The sequence below is a fragment of the Camelus ferus genome, chromosome 6, assembly GCF_009834535.1.
Source record: "Camelus ferus isolate YT-003-E chromosome 6, BCGSAC_Cfer_1.0, whole genome shotgun sequence".
NCBI lineage: Eukaryota > Metazoa > Chordata > Mammalia > Artiodactyla > Camelidae > Camelus > Camelus ferus.
This window is the reverse complement of record NC_045701.1, coordinates 75,429,491-75,453,092: the sequence shown is the minus strand read 5'-3', so window position 1 is coordinate 75,453,092 and position 23,602 is coordinate 75,429,491. Positions and strand designations below refer to the sequence as shown.

Here is a 23,602-nt window from a genome sequence, read left to right as displayed (position 1 = left end):
GGTATGAACATATATTGGTCAAGGAGAGTAAGACACTTCAACAGTTTTTAGTGTGGTCCCTACTTTATAATACGTGGCCATATGTCATGTGAGCCTGCATCTGAACTCCTAGGGCCACGCCCACGAATGCTCAGATTTTCTGACGTTCTAGACACGGGCTGCTTATTCAGCCTGGGTCCCGGCCTGATGTGCACAGAGCTGCAGCTAATTCCTGATAGACGTAATGGGAGACAAATCTTTCTAACTGTAGGCCACAGAGATTCTGGAGTTGTCTGTTACTGTGGCATAACTTAGATTTAAGTTCACTAATTCCAAAATGAAAAATTGACACATGTAGAAGGTGTCTGACCTCTCCCGCTTTAAATATGATATTGGCAAGACTTTTTGTTATCAGTTGCACAATAGTGCTACCCAGAACCGTCTGGAAGAAAATCCTGGGAGGTGACTGGAGTTCTGTGATGGGCACGTGTGTGCGCCATACACACTCCGTTGCTCTCATTGCTGTTCTTGAATTGCTAACGTTCAATGCACTTTGAGGCCCCTTTTCCAGTAGTAGTGGTTTGGCTCATCCATATATCTGCCTTACTTCTTTCCCTTGTGACCCTCCAGAAGTAGAATTCAGGGCCAGATCTTGAGAAAAAAAAAAAAAAACCTTCTAAAATGAAAGAATATAAATAAAGCCCCCAGTGTGAAGAAGAGCAGGTAGTACTTTTACTTTTAAAAAGGAATCCATCATCTGTGAATTTATATTTGAACGTACGTACCCACCCGTCTCCCATCTTGTACCAGACAAGCTATCCCAGTGATCTTTTCTGCTCAGATCATATCAAATATGAGGCACTTGCTGGAGCTGAGAGTCTTTCTGACTTGGAACAAAAGTCACCTGGTCCCCACTGGTTGTAATACTCTAAACTTGGCCCAATGATATCAAACAGAGACATGGGTAATGGCAGTTAAGGTAACTATATTGTAGGCGAAAAACATACTTGTTTTCAAAAAGCTTTCAAATACAGAGATAATTTTATTCACTCTTTATTATAGCCCGCGAGATAAGCAGAAGGAAGCCCTCCCTCTTCACAGAGGAGGAAGCTAAGGCTTATTAGGTTTCAATGATTTGCCCTCTGTTTGGCTACCAATATTAATATTGGTATTAGGAATCTTAATATACCAATTAATTAATATACGAATATGTATTATATAGTATATATGTTAATTATATACTTTGTTATACACATATATATTTTATATACTTTATACTATATATTAGTATCTATTAATAATATTTAAATAATCTATGTAATGTCCTTGTCCCGGAGACTGCCTAACTGCTCTAACAGCTCCGTGATTTCAGTGGCTCAACACAGTTCGGGTTTACTTCTCATTCACGCCACTGTGAGTGCAGGGTGGTGACAGGGTACTGTGCCCCACAGTTCAGGGACCCGAGCTACTCTGTGTCGTCAGAGTTTCCTCCAATCAGGCGGCGGGTGGGACGTGGAGGTGCACATTCTGTTGGCCGGAGCACAGGGCCTGGCCATACCTTCCTGCCAGAGAGGCTGGAAAATGGGGCCTTGCTGCATGCCCAGGAAGCACAAATGTTCATGAACGCAAGCAATCTGTGCCTCAGAAGTTGCAGAAATGTGTAGTGTTTATCTCCCCTGATTATAGGGGCCCTGTTTAAGATCTGTAGACCATTATGTTTTCTCCCCAGCTTTATTGAGGTTTAATAGACATACAATAAACTAAACGTATTTAAAGGGAAGAGTTTGATGCACTTTGACACATGTCTGCATCAGTGAAGTCATCACCATAATCAAGATAACGAACGTATCTGCCACCCTCCGAAGTTCCTGGTGTCCGTTTGTAACCCTCCCTTTCTCACTGTCCTCCCCTACCTCCTGCCCCACGCGCCCACTACTCTGCCTGCACAGATCTGTTGGCATTTTTAAGAATTTTGTATAAATGGAACCATGCACTAGGTTCTCTAACTTGGCCTCTTTCTCTCAACATGATTATTTGGGGATTCATCCATGTTGCCTGTATCCATAATTCATTCCTTTCTATTGCTGGGTAGTGTTTTATTGTACTGTTACACCATAGTTTATTTTATTTTTATATTATTTTATTTTATCTTTTTTTTAAAAAACGAAGAAATCCAACTTTTCTTAAGTTGGAGAACCTTCTTGATACTTTGCCTTACAGGCTGAAAACGCTCAGCCTTTTTCGGGCAGGTTAGAAATACCGCCCCCCCCCCCCCCCAGTCTCTCATTCATAACCTGAGTCACAAGGAAAGGAGGACTTGATGGAGCAGGTGCTGTGCTTTTCTTGTTTTTGAACTTAGAATTGGGTGGACTGTTAATCTAGTACTGGCAACCTAATACAGACCCAGTGTTGTGCCCATGACCTTGGGGATAGAGTCGTCCCTCAGTATCTTCAGGGATTCCAGGGGCCCCTGGGGACACTAAAATCCAAGTCCCTCGTGTAAAATGGCGCAGTATCATGAACCTTGGCTTCTAATCTGTGGGTAGGGAGGGCGGATTATATAAAATAAACAAGATGGTTAATCCCAGAAGTCTGTAGTCTGAGATCTGTACTGTCCCTTGCTTGTCCCCGACCCTGGAACTGCAGTCCAGGCCGTGTTCATCCCAGGGTGGCACAGGGCTGCCCGTGTCCACACGCCTTCCAGGACTTCCTTGCCTCTGTTACTCGGCATCCACGACTCACTCTCGGGTTTAACCATCTTTAACATGAGGCTGACAAGGTGTATTGGGAGCTATTTACTAAAGAAATACTTATTTTGTTTAATGAAAGAAGTGATTATTTACTGAAATAAATAATAACTAAGTGAAGTAATATAAAGTACCTATCCCCACGCCTGGTGGATGGTTCAAAAATCATGTTTCCTTCCCTCCCGCTCTTTCCCTCTCCCTCTGCATTTTGGTCTTAACTTAACCTTTCCTGCCTGATCGTCAGCCACTTCCCTCTCTCAGATGTGCCGTCCATCCACACCGAACACTTCTTTGTTCCCCATGCATATCCTTTGCTTCCCTCCCTTTGGGTCTTGGCTGACAGTGTTCTTTGCCTTGGGTCCAGATGGTCGCTTCATCAAGGTCCACCTCAGATGCCAGCGCCCCCAGGAAGCCTGCCTTGATTTCTTGTTCTTCTTCCCCAAATACTCCAGCGCCCCAAGGTGGGAGTGACTTCTCTATCACAGCGGCTCCCCTGTATCACATCTTTATCACATCCTTACAGAACTGGCCCACTTGCTGTTCTTTGCCTCTGGGCTTTTTGTTGCTATTCCCTCTGTCTAGAAGGCTGTTCTTCAAGACCTTCACACATCTCACTCCCTCACTCAATTCAGGTTCTGCTCAGTTTCACCTCCTCACAGAGGCCTTCCCAGATTACTCCATCTGACACAAGGTCTCCTGTGCCCTATATTCTGTCCCCTACCCTGCGTTGTATTTTTCCATTGCACTTAATCCCACCTGATAATGTTTGTCTGTTGCTGATTGTCCGTCATGCCCACATGAATTCCCTGTGCACGAGGACTTTCTGTTGTCCCTGGTGCATCACTAAGTGTCTGGCACATAATAGATGCTCAGTGATTATTTGCTGAACAAGTGAATAGTCACCACCAGCTTACATTATGGTCTCTATCAATGTGCCTTGAGGGTAAAAGCAATGTCAACGTCTGATTCATCATTAGATCACCTCAAACATGTTGTCTGTGTTCGTGTACAGTAAGTGTTTGGCTGAAAGACAAAAGTCAACAGTGAGGAGAAAATTTCCCAAGGTCCACATGACTCCACTTCAGTTTCAGCCGAAGGCTGTGGAGCACCTGCTGTTTGCCGGGTGCCATGAGATACTTCTGTACGCATCGTCTCGTCTAAAGCTCACAGCAGTTTTCACATCCTCACACATACATTCCAGTTAGAACCTGGGGACTAGGACTAGGAACTCTGGGAAAGTCCCACAGCTTCTGCAACAGCTACTCCTTTCCTGTCACTATTACAGCTCCAGCACCTTTAGTCCCAAGGTCTCCCTCATCCCCGCTGTTGCTCATCATTCGTCCAAGGCCAGAGCCCCTCGGCCCCGCTCTGGCTTTCCTTCAGTCACTCATTCCATCCTGAGCCATTCTGTATCTTTCAAACTCTTGTTGATGGTGAGAAAACAGTCTGTTTTCTCTGTCTGTACATTATACTCCTTATAATTTCTTGTCCTAAAGTAGTCTGGCTCCCCCATCCCACCCATGGCCCTAATTTCCTCAGCCTTGGAAGAACTGACACCATCCCTTCCCCTCGGTTATCTTCCTGCCATTACTGAGCTGCCGTCATTCCACATTTTAAAATAAACCTCCAGTGTCCACTCCGTGCCTCTCTGCCCAGGTCGTGCACGTGCATTGCTGACTCTGGCCCTTGACCGAGCCTTCTCCAAGCTCACCCTCCCCTTAATGTTATTTCCTGTGATCTGGAGCCACAGAGTAGTGGAACGAGCATTGGACTGGGAGTCAGAAGAGCTCATTTGGAGGCCTTGCTCTCCCACTTGGCAGTGATGAGACTTTGGGAAATAAGACCGCTGAGCCTCAGTTTCTTCATCTGGAACATGGCTGTAGTGATACACACTCATCTACCTGCTTCAGGGGGTTTATTGAGAACAGAATGAGGCAAGCACTGCCAGGTTCACCCATAAACCAGGAGCACTGTGGAGGTGTCAGGCGTTATGGGGCATTGTCCTCCTGGCTGCTTGGTGACATGCCAGACTTTGGGTCTCATTTCCCACATGGAGCTTCTCTCAGTGACCCTTGGGCTTCACTCGCCTTTCTATAAGCCCGGACCCCAAGGGCAGCTTTTTCTTCAGTTTTCTTCCAACAGCCTCAGAATCTTTAATTCTTTGACTTTCCACCAAACCCTTTTGGCCAGATCTCAGTCCTTTCCATTACGACACAGTGTTGGCTCTTGGATAGTGTCTGGGAGAGCGTCTCTGGTCAGTCTTCAAGCAGAGAATGACACACCGTTTTTAGTGCTGACTCTCATAATTAAAATCGGCAGCAAGTATTTACTCAGAAGAGCCGCCTGGCTCCCTGTGACGGCGCACTAGTTGCCTGGAGGGTGTTCCCGCCCCACCTGTCCGGCTCCTTCCTGGTCTCCCTTCTGCATTATTGCTGACTTAGACTTGCCAGCAGTTCCTTGCACCAGCCTCACTGTGAAAGTCACATCAGCTGAAAAGCTTCAGGTCCCAAAAAGAAGACATGTCCTTTCTTCCTTCCAGGTGCCCAGAAACCGTGCTTTGGCAAAACTGGCAAAGAACTGGGAGTCGAAAGAAAGGAAGACATGAAGAGCTTGCTTGAGGTCTAGAATCCTAGCTGTTGGCCCTGAGAATAACAACAGGTGGTGGCTGTCACTGTTTCAGAAACTTGGTCAGGATTCTCATCTTAGCTATTTCAACGCTGGGTGATGAACTTAGTACACTACCCAGTTCCTTGGTTTTGAAAGCTCCGTAGTGTATTGTGGGGTTTGAACTGTGGCCTAATATTTAAGTAAATGAAGTGAAGGAAAAAAGTGGTGAAGGGAGCCAACATGAGCAGCCTTTCAACGAGCCTCGTATTTCACGTCTCACGTTTATAGATGCTTCAAGACTAACACTTCCAGCAGAGGGGACGTGGGTACTGGGTCTGGCCGATTACTCATGCCCTGGAAGTGGCACGGTGACTTCCCAGAGGCTGGTTTGATGGAATCTCACCTGGCTTTCAGTGCCAGCATCATCTCTGGCCTCACTGCCACGCTTGAATCTCGACGTCTGTTCTAAGTGGGGCTTGTTTAAGAGCAGGACGAGCTGCAGGTGCTGTGTAACATCCTTCCCACCGATGGGCTTCTCGGCTTTGGAACAGGGACTTATGACAAACACATATTTTACCATCTGCTTCCGAGAAGGAAGGAAGGGAAGCAGTTTCGACACAGGTATACAAACCTGCCTCTTTTCTTTAGGCAGAAATCTGAATGTCTTATGTGATGACAGATTGATCCTCTGCTTTTTGAATGACACATGATCTTCCTGACAAATGTGGAACATATAACTATAGAATCCTAGAAAATAAAAGTATGTCGATACTGAGCAGCTCAATAGAATGGAATGTGAGTCGCGGAGCATCACTGGGGACCCGAGGGGGTAGTTTTGCCAATATATGTCCCAAGTGAAGCTTGAGTTCTCAGTACAGCAGTCACTACCTGAACACCTCGTTCTGAAGGATGCGCTCACTACAGAGGCAGCCCCTTCCACGCTCAAGTGATGTTTACTATCTACCCACTAGTCCTTTGGCAACTAACTGCCCAGTTTGAACACTGGCTTCCATACTTACTAGCAGTTTGACCTTGTACAAGACACTTAACTTTTCTGAGCTTCAGTTTCTTTGTCTACAAAATGAGAACAATCACAGTAATCACTTCACAAGGTGATGGGAAGGTGAGTGCAAAATATATTTAATGCTGTTAGAAAACTGTTTGATATTATAGACCTTTTTAATAGATGTCAGCTCTTCTAGCATAATAATAATAATTCTTATTATCACTGTGCCTTGGATCTACGAAGGATAAATCCAACCTTTTTTCTGTACGACAACTTCTTCCCTATTTGAAAAGAGCTAAACACCCTCAGTCCTAGAAACAGTTTATTTGTAAACTGTTTGCTTGAACAGGTTACAACTCAGCTTAGTTCTGCAAAGATGACAAAAGAAATTCAAAGCACTGAGGCAGGTTTAATGTACTCAAGCCCTTTTGGAGACCTCAACAGTAAAAATATTTTTAATGTCTGAATAATGATGCCTTCTTTCCTGGAATTTATATCCCCAGGAGAGAGATTTCGAAGGGTATAAATAAAATAAGTCTGACAAGGAAATGGTTCAATTTTCCTTGCTGGATTGAAAAGTAGTGCCTGCTGATGATATGTACAAAGTAGTTACTTTTTTTTTTGGTCATTTATGTGCTAGAGTCTTAGACATTTTGGAGTGTGAATGTGACTTTTTTTTCAGATTCACCCCACATCTGCAAAGCAAGCTGGATATCCTCATTTGCTAGTAGACAATATCAGACAAATACGCCCATGACTTTGAGACCACAAGGGACCTGGGCTAAGAGTGCTGTCCACAGCAGCCGTGACCTCCACCAACCTCGCCCCTCCCCAGTGGTGACATGAAGGAGATTCCTGGGACTTTGGTTTTGACAGGCCTGGGGGCTGGGAGAAATCCAGCCACTGACTCTTCCGGGGTTGTAACCCTGTACATGTTTATGATCTGTTTTATTGCTGACTTTTGGTTTCAAAGGAGGATCTGCCGTGTTGTTCGAGAATAAAAATTGGTGTCTGTCAGACAGCTGTGGAGTTGGTTCCCTGGGAAGATGACAGGCCAAATCTTCATTAGGCTGTTGAAGACTGGAGGCAGCAGGGCTCCCTTTTCCCCTCCCACGGTGGCTGGCCCGCAGTAGAGGATGTGGGCTCCAGGGAGCCTTTGGTTTGGTCTCTATGTCTCTCACCTCCATTAGCTGCTTATGTGGAGAGGAGGGAGGATGCAGCTTATGCAGCTTTTAACCCTGGTTCTGCAGCTTCGACCAGGTGCTCTTTTTCTCCTCTGTCAGAGGATGGAGAGATGCGTCGAGGCAGCTTTGGGGAGTCATTTGAGGGTCTCTCTGGTCAGAGTTCATTGCTCATGTTGGTGAGTGATGGATGCACGTACAGGAGAAAAATGGCTGGGGACTAACAACTTATTATCGCTCTCCCCCCGCCCTCCCAGTAGTGTTGAACTATGTTCACGCAGAAAGTCTACACTGGAATCACTGAGACAGGAGATGCATCCTGGCTCTGCCCTTTTTGCAGTTTCCCAGCCACTGAAACAGGGCTAGTACTATGTGGTAGAGCCTCTGAGTGGGATAGAGGGGCAGATATCAGGGGCTTAGCATGATGTCTGGCACGTAATACTCCTATCCCCGCATTTCCAAAGATGTACGGGGTTGAATTGTCCTGTGCTTCCCGCAAGCATCCAAAGCGTCTGTGGCAGTCATGAAGAAGCAGTAAAATTCCAGAAGCCACCAAGAAGGCCTTTATTTGCTTTAGCCTTCCAGTGTCATACATGTGCCAATGCCCACACACACACGTGTACTCACGTGCACACACAAACACACCTGTTTCCTGGTGCTGGGGCCTCACGGGTGGCTCTCTGAGTCCACCTGTGTGTTTGCCCTGTGGTCTCGGTGGTTCCACTTCAGGGTGAACCAATGGGAAATGAATAAGCAGACTCTCAATATGAGCAGAACTCTCAGTTGTAGTCCCTCTGCTTCCTTCCTTGTCCCAACATGATCACTAGACAGCTTGTTGTGGCTTGTTCTCCAGGAAGGTCCAGAGAAGTCTATGGCATCGTCCCATCTGTGAGGCCAGCTAATCCTGGGGCATGGTGGGTTTTTGAGCAGGTGCTAACAGATGGTGTGAAAGGAGGTAATTCCTGCCCTGGGGGAGCCAATCCAGGGAAATAAAACTAGCACACCTGAAATAATTAGCCACCAATTAAGTGCTAAGTCATGTGCTACTGACCCAGTGTTAGAGTGCAGTGTGGGTGAGGGTGAATCGGAGGGTGGACAGTCTCCCGAGGTACCTGGTGCTGTGCCTTGATGAAAGATGGAGCAATGTAGGGGGGAATATATATGTGTGTATATATATATATACACACACCACGTATACACACATGCATACACACATGTGGCAGCTTTTCCCACATCTTTTTTAAAAATTTGATCAGAGTTTTAAGTATTTCATTATAAAACATTATTATAAAATTAAAAGACTTTTTAAGAAAAAAAAAAGGAGCCATCTCTAACCCCACATCCCTAACACAATTAATTTATCAAAAACTGTAGCTCTTTCTTAGTCTCTCCAGTGTCAATGCAGGGCCTGGCCCACAAAGGGGGCTCAGTGAACGTTTGTGAGTACCCACACCATTCGTTACTATGACAAGCATTCAGACGATGGCTTTATAAAGGGTGCCCAAGCAGCACCGCTCACACGCCAAGTTCTCTGCTGCATCACTGCGCTGACTTCCTCTCCCAGCATGAGGGGTGGGAGCCGAAGCTCCACGTGGTTGGGCAAACAGGGGAATGCTGCACATCTTCTCCTCTAGACCACCATCGAGCCTCCCTAAGATACAGTAAGGATGGAGAGGTGGGTGCCCGGGGCGGAGTGCGGCCCCCACCAAGCCTGGCTGTGGAAGGAGATGTCAGTGTTTCCCCTGCTGAATTTCACAAAGAGCTTTCTCATTCCTAAGGTACCAGTGCCAACAAGTTCTGTGGCTTCTGTCTACTTGCTTTTCAGGTAAAGCCGGCTTGCCTGTTGGTACTTGCACAGCTTTGAAGAGTCAGTCATGGGCCCAGCTGATGTAAGATGAATTAAAACTGGTTCAAGTTCACCTGTCTAGGACCCCATCCCCTCTCCTCTCCTCTCTCTATCCCACTAAACAGTTTGAGCCACAAGGAGGCTGACTGGTCCATACCTTTTGTCTGAGTTCACTGGATGTGTTAGTTTCCTGGAGCTGCTGAAACAAGTTGCCACAAACTGGGTGGCCTAGGACAAGAGAAACTTACTGTCTCATAGTTCTGGAGGCTAGAAATTCTAGGTCAATGTATCAGAAGGGCCATGCTCCCTCAAAAGGTTGCAGGGAAGAATCCTTTCTTGCCTCGTCTAGCTTCTGGTGGTGACTGCCAATCCTTGGCATTTCTTGATTTATGGCAGCATGACTTCCATCTATGAGTCTGTCTTCACACGGTCTTCCCTGTGTATCTCTGTGTCTCCCTGTCCTTTATGAGGACACCAGTGATTGGATTTAGACTCCACTCTAATTCAGTATGAATGTGTCTAATGTAGATTATGCTTGTAAAGGCTGTATTTCTAAATAAGGGCACCCTCACAGGTTCTGGGGTAGGATGTCAGCCTAACTTTTAGGGGGATACAGTTCAACCCACTACGTTAGGTGAACATCTCAGGCCAAGTCAAAGGTAGTAACAGTATAGGTTTATCTTTCTTTTGGAGAATACTGATGTCTTCTCACGTCTCTGGTGATGTGGTTAAGTTGGTCCCACTCTCCCCTCTTGCCCCAACCCTCTGGGTTACCAGCAGTACTTATTTTCAAAATAGCCAACTGAGATAATTAAACTGGGAGCAAATAATGGCCTTTTCCATTCCTTCATATAATTAAATGTAAATTCATGAGCAGAGACTTCATTTTTTCGCTTTTATATTCTCAGCATCTTGAAATATTAAAACCATCATCTGTTTGAGACAAAGCAAAGCCAGCAGCCTTTTATTTATTCACCCAGCATTTATTGAGCAACCGCTGTTGCTAAGTAGGGAGGAGACAGTGCTGCAGCTAGCAGTAACTGCACTTTGTTGAGGGTCTACTCTTTTTTGGACACTGTTCTTTGCATACTTTATCATGAATCCTCATAAAAGCCATAAAGTAGGTATTATCATCCCCATTTTATAGATGAGAAAACTGAGGGTTGGAATGTTTAAAACTTCGACCAGTGTCTTAGAGCTCACAAGTGAACAATCAAGTTTGAATCTGAATGATGTACTGTGGATTTGTCTTTCTTTACCCTTTGAACGAAAGTTTCTGAATAATGTTTCCCAGTTGTTTCCCCTAGAAATCTAACCGAGCAGTTTTTTTTTTAAACTAAATCATCTTTTCAGTATAATAGGTTTTAATAAAATAGGTAGGTAGAAAGGAACTGATATAGTGTGTAACGTGACAGCTCATGGCCAAAAGTAGAAATGGGAAATATATGCTTTCATTTCAGGCAAATATCAATCTTTAATATTCATAGCTTCCCAATTAATAAGTAGAGAAATAATGGGAGAAAATCACCATTTTCCAGTCCCTATGAAGTAAGACTTGGGCATTGATTCTCAGTGGCTGCCAAGCGCACAAAAGCAGACATAATCAATACGAGCTGCCTCCTGGTGGAAGCACACAAGACCACCTGTCAGTTCACTGTTCTATCCCCAAACCAGATATGGATTTTATCAAGTTCCTCGATCTAACTGTGAGTTCACAGGAAATACAGGGCAGAGAGAAACTAGTTAAATCACAACATCGTCAAAATGTGGATTGTGGGACAATCTATACGACAAAAGAACCAGGTTCTTTAACAAATAAATTGCAAGGAAAAAATAAAGATGGAAAAAGAAATTTTATATTAAAAAAGACAGCATTTATCAATTAATTGCAGGATTCATTTGAATAACTGCAAAAAAATCTTTGAGACATTTGGAGAAATTTTAATACTAACTAGATATTGGATGATATAGTTTATTTTTGGATGTTATATTTTGCTTGTGCTTACAAACAGAACCTTAGCTTTTGGATATACATGTAGAAGTGTTTTTGGATAAAATAGTATGATACTGGGAATTTGCTTCAAAGTAATGCAGAGACGGTAGGGATATGAGTGAAACAAGATTTGAACGCATTGATAATTATTGAAGCTGGTGATATATATGGGAGGTTTGTTACAAATTTTTTTCTCCACTTTTATATATGTTTGGAATTTTCCATAACAAAACGTTTAAAAATAGTTTCATCATTATGCTAAAAGGAAGTTGTTCAGAAGGTCTGATAAAAGAAGAGGAATGGAGGATAACAATTGTGTCCACATGAAAATAGGCTGGTCCATTTTCTACTGCATGGTGTTCACTTCCTGGTTAGCGCTCTGATGGACCTGCTCTGGAACAGCAGCCGAGCAGGCTGTGGGCTGGGCGATCACAAACAACAGAAACGACTTAGTTTCTCTTCTACAGCAATTGTCATGCTCCACCGCCCACACATTTAGAGAGCTGAGAGCAGGGACGGCCCCTATCTGCTTCTCGTGCTGGTCCCCGGAACTCCTCCTTTACAAAATGTTTTACATACTTTCTGTAGTTAATCTTCAATCACAGCCTCAGGAGGTGGATGGTATTATCCTCACTCGAGAGTCGAGGAAGCTAGAGTTCCGACCTGTGACCTGACCAGAGCGTCCAGAGCAGAACTGGGACCCGGTCTCGGATGCCATCAATCACTGCCGTTCCTGCCCTACGCCTGACTGCAGGGCGGCCCAAGCCAGCACATGTGTCTTTTAAACGTGTGCCTATGTCAGGGCTGTGCTACTGTGCCAGGCGTAGGCTTCTTGGTGGTTGGATGGTTGTTGCTGAATATAATTGAGAATAAGAAATAATGCATTGGGCATGAAGATTATGCTGAATTAGAGGACAGGACAGGGGACAGATACCCCCCCCAATGAATAAACTCCTACCATCTTGTAAGCGCTGTGCTGAGACTTACAGCCTAGCGTTGGGGTGGGGGTCAAAGTGGAGGAGGGAAGGAGTCAGGGTCCCTGTCTTTTCTCGTGGCATCCAGTCAGCTGTAGCCGCCCTGAGGGAAGGTGAGTCTCTCCTCCTCCTGCCTTCTCTTGGTCAGCCCCTCTATGAGGTAAACTCACCTTCGAGGCTTTCCTTGTTCAGGATGGTGGATGGGGAACAAAAAGAGAGAGGGAGGGACTGGCAGGAGGATCAGGTCAAAGCACGGGCACCGCAAACCGAGCTCAGGCCCTGAGCGATGTCCCAAAGCGCAGAGGTGCTCCTGCAGCTGTGCTGGGGAGAGAGACCCCATAGGCTGATGTTGAAGGCCTCGGGCTCTCACAGGAAGACGTATTGAGAGAATAAGAGGGCACTGATTCCCGTTATCCCTAGACGGTTTTCCTGAGAGAAATGAGTCAGTCCAATCTTGTCTTAAATGACCTTTTAAGTCCTAAGAAGGCTCGAAAAGCTATTTCTAATTAAGTATTTGATGCCTGTTCTAACGTAGGTACTAATATTATGTCAGATTTGTGATACGGTGTGTTCCGTGTGCACATACAGGATACATTGGAGTCCTTTGTGCAGCCAATCATGTGGGGTTCAAATGTTTGCATGTTTAAAAATTGTTTCATGACTGAGGCAGTGTGACACGGTATGTGCCCAGAGGAGACCCCCACATTTTCTGGATGTTATTTCACTGGTCAGTAAAAAGGAAGGGTTGTTGGGGCTAATCTCTTAAAATCTGAGTCATGGAACCTCACCTTGCTCTTTTAAACGAGATGTGTTGTGTCTCTGTTTTACAAGCTCTTATTATAGCTGGAATTTGTAGGAAGTCAAGGTCAGGTTTTGGAACAGAACCCCCAGTTACAATGTTATTCCTAAGGGAAAATGGGGCCCACTTTCTAGTGCCACTTGGAGGATTGCATCGTGGGGCGGAGATCAACAGACATCATGTTTACTTCACTGATAGAACTTTAAGCATTTATTGTGCACTTGTTGTGCGCTGGGCGTGCACTCAGAGATGGCTCTCTCAATCTGAAAATGGAGTTAGTAAGAGCATGACTTCATAGGGTTGTTGAGAGTAAGGCTTCATCGAATGAATATGTCCAAAGTGTTAAAAAAAAAAAAGAAAAACTGTAGTGGCTGAGGTGTCATTGTCATCACCGTTATGGGTCCTGTGTCACAGTGACTGGCGGTGTGGTTCCGGTCTTAGGGTCCTCCCCAGCCTGTACGCAGCGTCAAATGTGGAGGGTGGGCAGCGGCGGGAAGGGCAGCTGGGCACTCTGACGTGAAGTTAGCAAGCACACTGTGACCCGTGTAGGGGACCCTTCAGTGATGCAGGAATCTCACATTAACAGACCTGCCTTTTACCTTTTTTGACTGACTTGCCAGCTGCAGTTCTCTTTGCTGATATGGAAGAATCCCAACTACATTATAACATTTAAAGAAAAAAAGTGCCAGATAAATAACACACCATGGTTACACTTTTGCCCCAGTTGTGCTGTTTTTAAAAGGATGTTCATATTTGCTTTATATACATAAGAATTTCTGAAGCAGATACATAAGAAATTACTAACAGTGGTTACCTCTGGGGAATGGGACTGGTTGGCAGAGAGAATAAGTAGGTTTTTACTTTTGATTTTATATCCTTATATATACTGTTTGAAATTTTTTATCATGAATTTTTTAATAAGTTCAAAAAATTAAAAAAAAAAAAAAAAGGAAGGTGTGTTAGTCCGTTCAGGCTGCTTTAATAAAATACCACAGACTGGGTGACTTACAAGCAACAGAAATTTATTTCTCGTAATTCTGGAGGCTGGAAGTCAGGGTGCGAACATGGTCAGCTAAGGGCCCTCTTTGGCATCACAGACTTGTATCCTCACAGGGTGGAAGGGCTTCTTTATAAAAGCACTAATCTCATTCGTGAGGGCTCCACCCTCATGACCTAATCACTTCCCAAAGGCCCCACTTCTTAATACCATCACATTGGGCATTCAGATTCCAGCATGTGAATTTGGGGACGTAAACATTCAGCCCATAGCAGAGGGGGAGAAAAGTACAATAGCCCATCTCTGTGAGTGTTTCCCAAACCCACATGATCTCCTCCTCCTGAGAGGAAAACCTTTGGGAAAGGAAACATGACACTCAGTAAGTCCCGAGCTTGGAGATGCACAGTATAAATTAGCACACTGATACTATAGCACACTTGTGAGGGGCTATAGTAAAGAAACCTTTGCGGCACATTTTTTTTTTACCTTTATGACACCTATTAATATTCTGCAGAATTATGTCTCATGGCATATCGGTTTTGGAAATAAAAGTTAAGAAAAGGCGACTTAACTTTTGGTCAACTGCAAGCGGAAGAAAGGTGAGTGGTAGGAGGCGTGTCTGGTGCAGATTCAGACAAACCCCGGTGCGCTTTCCTGTGTTCTCCACCCACAAGCCGGCTGAGCTCTAGCGAGGGTACCTAGCGTCCGGGTCTCTGCGTGCTCACCTGCAAGAGGAAGAATGACACCTCCCTCCTGAGGGTGTTTTCAGGAATGAATGAGATTAAGTACCTGGTCCACAGTGGTACTCACAGGTGTTGGCTCTCCGCATCCTCCCCCATCTCTCTGTCTCCACCCACTGCAACACTGCTGTGCCTTTGTTCGTGAACGCCCACATTGACCAAAACAAATTACTGAAGGGTCCCTCCGTTTCTGAAAGGCTTTATTTCACAGTTTATCAAAGGCCAGGCTATCAGGTAATAAGTTTGTGGATTTTCAATGTGAATCCATTTCTAAAATCTTGATTTTCAGATACATACTTCAAGACTGTGCCTCTTATACAAGGCAAAGAAACTTAGGGCCTAAAAGAGAATTTCATTGTCTACATTGCACCCGGGTTTGCCTGCTCCAAGCCCCTCACTGCACGAAGGTTGCCCCTTACTCTCATTTTCTGTGCCAGCACTGATGCTCAGACACAGTGGAAACAAGTTTCAGGGTTAAACTGAAAAGTATGTTCACTAATGCATTGCCCTTTTTCAAAGTAGCCTTTGCGTTGAGCCCTTGGAATCTAATTCCGCAAGTGTTATTTGCTTCCCCAAAGTACCCATGCTTGTGCGGATTGAGTTTAAAGTTCAGGAAGCATTAACAAACGGAATGAGAAGCAAGATCTCACGCCCAGCCTCTGAAGAATCTCCCTGTCTGCGCTTTGCCTCTCCCTCCTCCTGGGTATGCCCGCCCCGCCTGGGAAGGCCAGTGAGTAACCTGCACATTTTTTTCAACTTGGCCCTTCCCACCCAGACGAGAGGACGGAGTGGCAGACAGGCAGGCAGACGGCGGTGAGTCCTGTTCAAGCATGCACGGATCATACCTCTACCCGCACCCACGTGCGGGACCCCTCGCCACCCCTAACCCACCCCTGGAGGAGCCAGAGCCCCGGCAAGGGTCCAGAGGGGGCCTTCGCCCCCAGTGGTAAGGACGGCCTGCAGCAGGACCACTTCATTCATTTTATTTGCTTTGGTGTTGGCTTTTCTTGTCCATTGTGCTCAGATGGGAGGTTTTCTGATAGAATTGAAGGTGTTCTGTTTGGTTGATTGACTAGTTCTTAGTGGTCCCAAGACAAAGACAAAGTCTTCTCCCAGCAGGGTTTGTTAGAACGTGTAACCTGATAGCCTGGCCTTGAGCAAAATTTAACATTCTAATTACCTCTGGGTAGTACAGTGTACCCTTTGGCCCTGTAGAGGGGGAAAAAAACCCCCTACATTGCTTACCAAGGTTTTGGAGAAGGAAAAGTGCTGAGGACTCTGGGCATTTTAATACATGCCCACCTCTGACTAATTGAAAAGTAGTTTAATTGTTACCATTGCTTTAAAATAAACCAAGATGACATTTTGTCCCCCAGCAAAACAAAACTAGCAAACAGAAAACCCTATTTAAAAATGAAAAATACCAACGAAGGGTTTGAGTAAAAGAGTTAAAGATAGGTTGGTCTCATTAACTATATTAATGTTAATATTACGTGGAAGTATTGAATTAAATCTTTGCTGCTCTGGGAAGAAAGAAGTCAGATGTTCTGTGTGGGATTCGTGTGGTATTTAAGGGAGAAAACTAAGACCTTTGTATGGCGCGTGGAGAATTCTTTGAGGGGAGGGTCGGAAGGCAAATGGAGGAGGCTGGGAAGCAGGTTTTTTGCGTGGAGCTGGTGCCAAGGGCTTCTCCCTCAATTGCTGTGAGTGAGAGAGTAATTCAGAGGCATCAAATGCTGCATTGTTAACAGGCTTCTGCGTTTCAAATATTTGTTCTAAACACAAGCCGTTGATTGCACTGGCCTGCAAAGGAGTAAAACTGCTCCCTCTGGGTCCTGGCCTCCCCCAGACATTAATCCCTAGGGAGCGTTCAAGAAAAATGTGGTAGGAAAGAGACCATTTGTGGATGTGCCACGTGGATTGGATACTAGTGTAGTGGATTTGAGACGGCCCTATCCTTTTAACAGCCATGGGGAATTCTGTCCTGATTACCTGAGCGCATGAAGGTGATGAGCTGAGCGGTTTTGTAGGAGAACAACAAACCAGAAGGCACTTCCAAGAAGTTGCCCAAGCCAGAGGCACTTCCAAGACACAGGTGATGGTTTGGCTGGTGCCCAGGTGTCTGCGAACGCAGCCCAGGTTCCTGCCGTGAGGGGCAGTGGAAGGATTCTCTTGTCAGGAGCAACCTGTACTTCACATGCTCCTCTTCTAAGTTTCAGAAAAGTACAGGATAGCTTTTGCTGAACAGAAATCAGCAATTCCTCATCACTCTCATGATCAACGTTCCTGCGGTGATAATGCCAGTAGTTTGCTTTCAGCCCAGATGTCCCCTTGGCTAATTAATCAAAAGTGTGGACTGACTGCAGCTCAGTCAGCCGGCTCATGAGAAGACAATCCATGAACGCCACTTATTTTGTTGCCAAGTGAGCAAGAGATGGGGGTGGGAAGCATTATTATGATGATCCTACCTGGAGATGCGAGGTTTACATTTTTGTGACTTTTTTTCCGTTCTGATTGAAAAACAGATGCGCCTCCAAGCCACCCATGGAGTTAACAGCATTGAGAGCGTTTCTGGCCCTCATAGGCATTTGCACTTTGGATACTAAGGGTTATGGTATAAAAACATCACCATTCCTACCAAGCCTCCTTCCCCCCCAGATCCAGTGCCCAGGGTTAGGATACAGTTCCGAAGCATGTGGGCAGTGTTTCTTCCTATAGGGTCCTATTCTACACGTTTTCAGAACTCCCTAGAATTTCTTCATAAACTGAGTGCAATATCTTCTTGAATATGGCTTTTTGGAGGCTTCTTTATGGTGAATTTATCATTTAAAAAAAATCTCATTGTGGTTTTCATCTCCCTCTGTTTCTTAGTCTTTGAAGCAGTGACCCTACCAAGCAGAATGAAAGCTCGCTGTATTAAGTAGGAACCAAACCGTGCCCTTAAGACAGCCTTGCATTTGAGCAGTTTCTGCTTTCTCTTACACTGTCCAAAGAGCCTTCAGGCACAACCCAGCCCTGGCCACTTCTCTGCCATCCTGTATTTTCTGGTTTCTGCAGTTTGTTTCTCTACCACCTCCTCCTGTCCCATGTCTCACAGGCAGGTGTTTAGAGACTTGGAGTGGAGTTAACCAAAAGGTCATGGTCATTTTTCTAAACACAGAAAGCAGCACCGTAGTGGCATGCTTTGATACCTGCTGCTATGTCCCAGTCGGGCTGCACACATCTTAGGGCCTGAGTCAGGGAAAATAGTTGTGGATTCAGCCACCATAGTTAAGTGTATTTCCTGAATGGTCACAGTCAGGGCAAGGGTGAGAGAGGGAAGGAGGGAAGCGAAATGAAGAGGGCTTAGCCAGCAGCTGGTGGCTAAAATATAATTAGCCTCAGCCTGTAATCTTCAGTGAGCACCACTTTCCTGCTCCTCAAGGTTATTTGCTGCTCTTGTGTGCTGTCTTTTTTCTGTACTATTTCTTATGTGTCGCTGCTCTTCGTGTTAATGCTGTGGTGTCCTTTGGAGGATGTAGCCCTGGTGATCATGCAGTCACACTGCATCTGTAGGCACATCCTAAACCAGGAAAAGACATCACAGAGAGATTTGCCCTGAACAGATGCTCATAAGGGGTGGCATGTCATCCTTATCATCTTTAAAAACCTCAAAGGATAAAATAAAATGTGCTGAGAGTAAATAGATTTCTCTTGCTTTGGTTTGAGACCAAGATCTTGAGGATTAAGACGTGTGTGTATGTGTGCAGGCAGGAGGAGAAATGAGGACTAGCCAATGAAACGTCAGCCTGAGGATTTGGTAACTTCATGAGTTTCGGGTGAAAACTTTGGCTCACACTTAGAAATCACATTTGGCTGGAGCTGATATATATATTTTTTCCCATTAAGCTGTGTAATAAATTGATTGCAAAAACGGCCCCAGTTATTTCCCTCTATGAATCTAGTCCCTTGTGATATGATTTTTGTAGCTTCTCTCATCAAGTGGAGTCTGTTTCCCCAGCCCTAAAATCTGTGCTTGGCCTCATAACTTACTCTGGCCAATAGGATGTGCAGAAGTAAAGGAGTGCTCGTGTACTGGTCCCCAGCGCAGGTCTTAAGAAGCCTTGCCCACTTCTGCTTGCTCCCTTAGAATCCATAAGTACACTCCTGGACCCATTTGCTGTGGCCCAGAGACGCTTTTCACCCCCGCTGATAGTGATCTCATACCAGACACGTGAGGGAAGCAATCCTAGACCAGCCAGCTGACCTTAGACACATGAGTGGGTCCAGCAGAGATCAGACAAACTGATCCAGATCCACAGACTCATAAGCAATGATTAGTGCTTACTGTTTTAAGCTACTGAGTTCTGGAATCTTTTATTATGCTAATAGTAACTAATGGATACATGTGGGCATCTGGAAACAGTCCCTCTGTGTTCACTTTTGACTCTGCTAATGTCATCACAAGTACTTAGTGCAACTTAGCACGGGAGATTCAATAATTGGATAGAGAAGTTCTATTTGATATGGGGAGCGGTGCTCAATTCTTATAATTCTCAGCATTACTTTGAGACACTTTAAACAACATAGACACCTGGGCCTTGTGCCAGAGTATTCAACTAAATATCTATAGATGGGAACTAGGAATCTGTCATTTACAAAGCTCTGGTGGTTGGCTAAGATTGAAAACCAGTAATCCAATGGTTTTTGTCAGTCCCTTTCATTAACGAAAGATATGATGATTCCAGTTCATCTGACTTAGGCAAAGAACACTCACGTGGTTCAGAGTCCATTACTGACTTGGTATCCTTCCAGGTGTGTAAGTAAACTTCATAATCATCTTTGGACAAAAGCACATTGACTTGATCCTGGATGGGAAAACATTCACAGGTGCAGACTGATGGCTGCAGTTGTGTATTGTTTACCATCGTATCCCTTGGGATTCAGGACATGGAATGGATCTCATGAATAAATCTTGGGCATTAGGGATGTAATAGGATGCTGCTTTGAAGACCTGATGGTCTCACTTGGGGGGTCTAAAGGAATGACTCCACCCAAATAATGCCCATCCTGGAAATAAACAACCAAACCCAGTGACTCACACACAGAATGAAAATGGAGGCATTTTGTCAGAATTCCAGGGCCACCTCTGTACCTATCAAGAGAATCCACTGCTTCTTATGCATTAAGAAAACAAAGCAAAACAGTGTTTTAACTCATAAACTATAGGTGAATTTTTACTATGGTGGATACATCAGTTAGTTGTTGCTACAGTAATGCTGCATTACAAGCAACCACAAAATCTCAGTGACATATAACAATGTGCTTTTATTAATCTCATGTCTGCAGGTTGAGGTGGGGAGAATCAGCTGATCTTGGCTCTGCTTGCTTGGGGGGTGACTTTACTCCACATGTCCCTCATCCCCCTGGGGCCAGCTTTTAGCTTGGGCATGTTCTTCTCATGATGATGGCAGAGATACAAGAACACAAGCCTCGATGAGCAAGCTCATTTCAAGCTTCTGATTATGTCCTTAATCTGTTAACATCCTGTTGGCCAAAGCAAGTCAATGGCCAAGTCCATTGTCAAAAGGAAGGGAGATAAATGTTTGCAGGGAGAAACTGCAAGGTCATGTTTCTGAGAAGGGTGAAGAATTTGGGCCACTAAAGTAAGCTTCCATAGTGGAAGAGGGGCATGTGAGGGGGCTGTACTTTTTCCTGCTTAGAAAAGCTGGTGAAGTGGTAGTTGGATCCCAGAGTAACCAAGCAGTAAAAAATGTCCATCTTCTGGGACTAGCCTGTTCCTTGTAATGTTGAAGTAAGCATCAGACTCTTTGCTACTATGATCTAGCAGATGGAATTTTAAAGGGAGAAGATTTCCACAGGTACCTCAAACTTGATAGGTACAGAGGTGGCCCTGGAATTCTGACAAAATGCCTCCATTTTCATTCTGTGTGTGAGTCACTGGGTTTGGTTGTTTATTTCCAGGATGGGCATTATTTGGGTGGAGTCATTCCTTTAGACCACACAACATCTCTGCTATCATCAGTTTTTCTCAAGCAAAAAGAAACCAGTTTCCATCTAGTCTGAACACTTAGGACCTTTTCCCTTTCCTTTGAAAGAAAAACACACAATATAAATGTTGTGAATTAAATTTTATTTAGGGATCTTACTGAGGACTATAGCCTGGGAGACAGCCTCTCAGCTCTGAAGAAGGGGTAAGAAAGGGTAGGGGAGGAGCCAGGATATATATGATTTTTTTTTTGGTTGAAAAAAACTTGTACTCAAACTTCAGAAGATTCCTGCTAATCACAAAGGACATCTCAAGTTAATGACTTTAGTGCTTTTCTATGTAAGGGAAGATGCAAGAATCTGGAATCACTGAAATTTTCCCTTAAATATGCATCTTAACTATCTAGGGGCTAGTATTTCCAAAGCACAGAATGCATCCTGTTTTTTCCATCCTGAATTCCCCTCGGGGTGCACTGTTGGTGGGTGACTGCAGTAGCTAAGGGCTTGATCCTTGTAGAACTGGAATGGCAGGCAGCATTCTTTTCTTTTCATCCTGGCCCAGCCAGTTGCTGTGGTTTAAAGAGATTTGGGTGAAACCCTCCCTGATGGCCCCTCTTGCCCTGATGTGGGTTTTTTTGTTTGTTGTTTGTTTTTTCGTGAAAGCCTGTGCCTCCGGTTGAGATGGTTAACCAGTGTTCCAAAAGGTGATTGAGGTTCTCAAATATTCTCCAGGGCAGAAACCCGTGTTTTACAGTGTTACTAGGAATAATAATGGAGTACTTGATTTCAGGCCACTGACTTATAGGCGTTACTATTGATCATTCTGTACCTTTGGATCTATGTGGTGTATCAGATATACCTCTAAGGAAACTGAGGGACAAAGGATTATGTAACCTTCCTGAGACCTTATCAACTAGCCAACCAAGATTAGCAACCTGTCTTCTTGGTTTTTCAGCTTTTGTTTGGCAATCTGATTGATACTGCCTTGTTTCACAAAAAGCATGTAAGGATATCATTACCTCCTGAGTTTATCCTCCTGAGAAACCTCGCCCTCCTGGTATTCATGCTCCATGGGAAACAAGGAAGTCTAGCAGGAAGGTATTCAATAACATGAGATTTCCACACCACAATGGTGGGGAAAGTAAGCTGGATTATAGGTCATTTCTACATTGTGTTTCCTGAGATTTCTTCATTACTGTCTTGACCACAGAAATAAATTGGGGTGAGGACTGTGTAGAAGTCCTCCCAGGGTCCTCAGGTCATGTATTTTCTGAGCCCTCACCTACTATTTCTTTTCCCTGGTGTTCAGCAGTTGCTTGCAATGGTTCTCCGACAAACAAAATGCTGTTGCTATTTTATGTGGACCACCGATTTGATTTAATGCTTTGCAGGAGGCGCGATATGATCGGAACAGGCATTTTTGTGTGTGTGATATTTTTGTCAAATTAACACATGGAAACAATCAAATAATTGCAATGGCCCCAGATAAATAGGATCTGTAGCAGCTAATGTACAAGCTGTTTATCTTGGATAGGTTGTTTCCATGCTGGTGATGGCTTTGCTGAAAACCTCATGTGTCTCCCATATAATACTGATGCTACATGATATACTGTTATTTGAACAGTGATTTTGTATCCTACCCTTCCTCCTGCTTAACATCAAAGGCCATGTCTGAATTGTCTGCCACTGAAAACCTAGCACCCAACGTAACAGAATGCCATTAAATAAATAGCCATTGGATGAATGAATGAATGAGTGAGTGAATGTTAAAACAATCTCCAGCTCCTCAGAAAAATGTAGACTTCTTCCCAGGTGTTTCTGCCCTGAAAGGGGGCAGGGAAGGGTTAATGTTCTCTTTGGGAGCTGGTGGGATTTGGATATGGATCTCTGCAGAGCTGCTGGAATCACATTCTTTCTGCTACTATAGCAACAGGTTGAGAATTCTGCGGCATTGTCGCCTGCCTACATTGGAAATGCCTGTGTGCAGGCGACTTCATTGTCTGGGAGACAACTGTTTTTTTCTATGATGTTTCAACGAAGCAGCTCCTTTGCAGAGACAAAGAGGCCAACACAAAGCAGGGGCTAAGAATCACGGAAAGGCAGAGAGAGATCTTGTTTTGATTGGAGAGACATTTGCAACCTTTTATCCCCTAAAGAGGTGTGAGGAGAAGAAAGGAATTGAGGTTTGATCTGCAGTCAATAGAATCTTTTTCTCCCTTCTTAGGAGGCATTCTGGTAACGTGCTCTTACTACCCTTGCTTAAGGAGCAGAGTGAGAGTTCATTTCTTCGATTATTGCTCGTGTTCACCCCTTAAGTATGGAGATGCCAGAATGGACCAGGATGTAGTTTTTCCCTCTGCATTTGCCCGCCCTTCTAATCAACTCTGTGCCTCCGTTGTTCACTCAGAGGGAAGGACTAGCTCACCAGGAGAGAGAAGTTGAGGTGCTGGCTTTTAACTTGGGGCAGCAGTGCCGTAGAGGGAGGAAAGAAAATGGGAAGCTGCTGAGAAAGGTGCTCCATGCTGCTGACTTCCTAGGAGGCTTCCCAGACACTTAAAAAATGCCCCGCCTGTCACTCAGGGCTGCTGCTCTGTGTCATCTCAGGGGTGGTGATGAGCAGAGTTTAAGGCTAATTGTAGTTCTCGCTGGGCTAATGGATGAAATCACTAGACCTTAAACACCACTGGGGATTGATTGATCACATCGCCACACTGCTGTTACCACTTAGCACTTCTACATCTTGTT

General features: G+C 44.7%; 1 protein-coding gene across 2 annotated transcripts in view; it reads left to right on the top strand.

Annotated features, from left to right (window-relative positions):
• Positions 1–23,602, top strand: part of STON2 (stonin 2) — a 139,601-nt gene that overhangs the window by 69,553 nt on the left and 46,446 nt on the right. The window contains exon 5 of one of the 2 annotated variants that reach the window (XM_032482461.1): positions 15,645–15,815. The exons of the other annotated variant lie outside the window; for it this stretch is intronic. Coding sequence (XP_032338352.1) covers positions 15,645–15,815 — 171 coding nt within the window. The remainder of the gene's footprint in view (positions 1–15,644; positions 15,816–23,602) is intronic. 2 annotated transcript variants of the gene reach the window in all.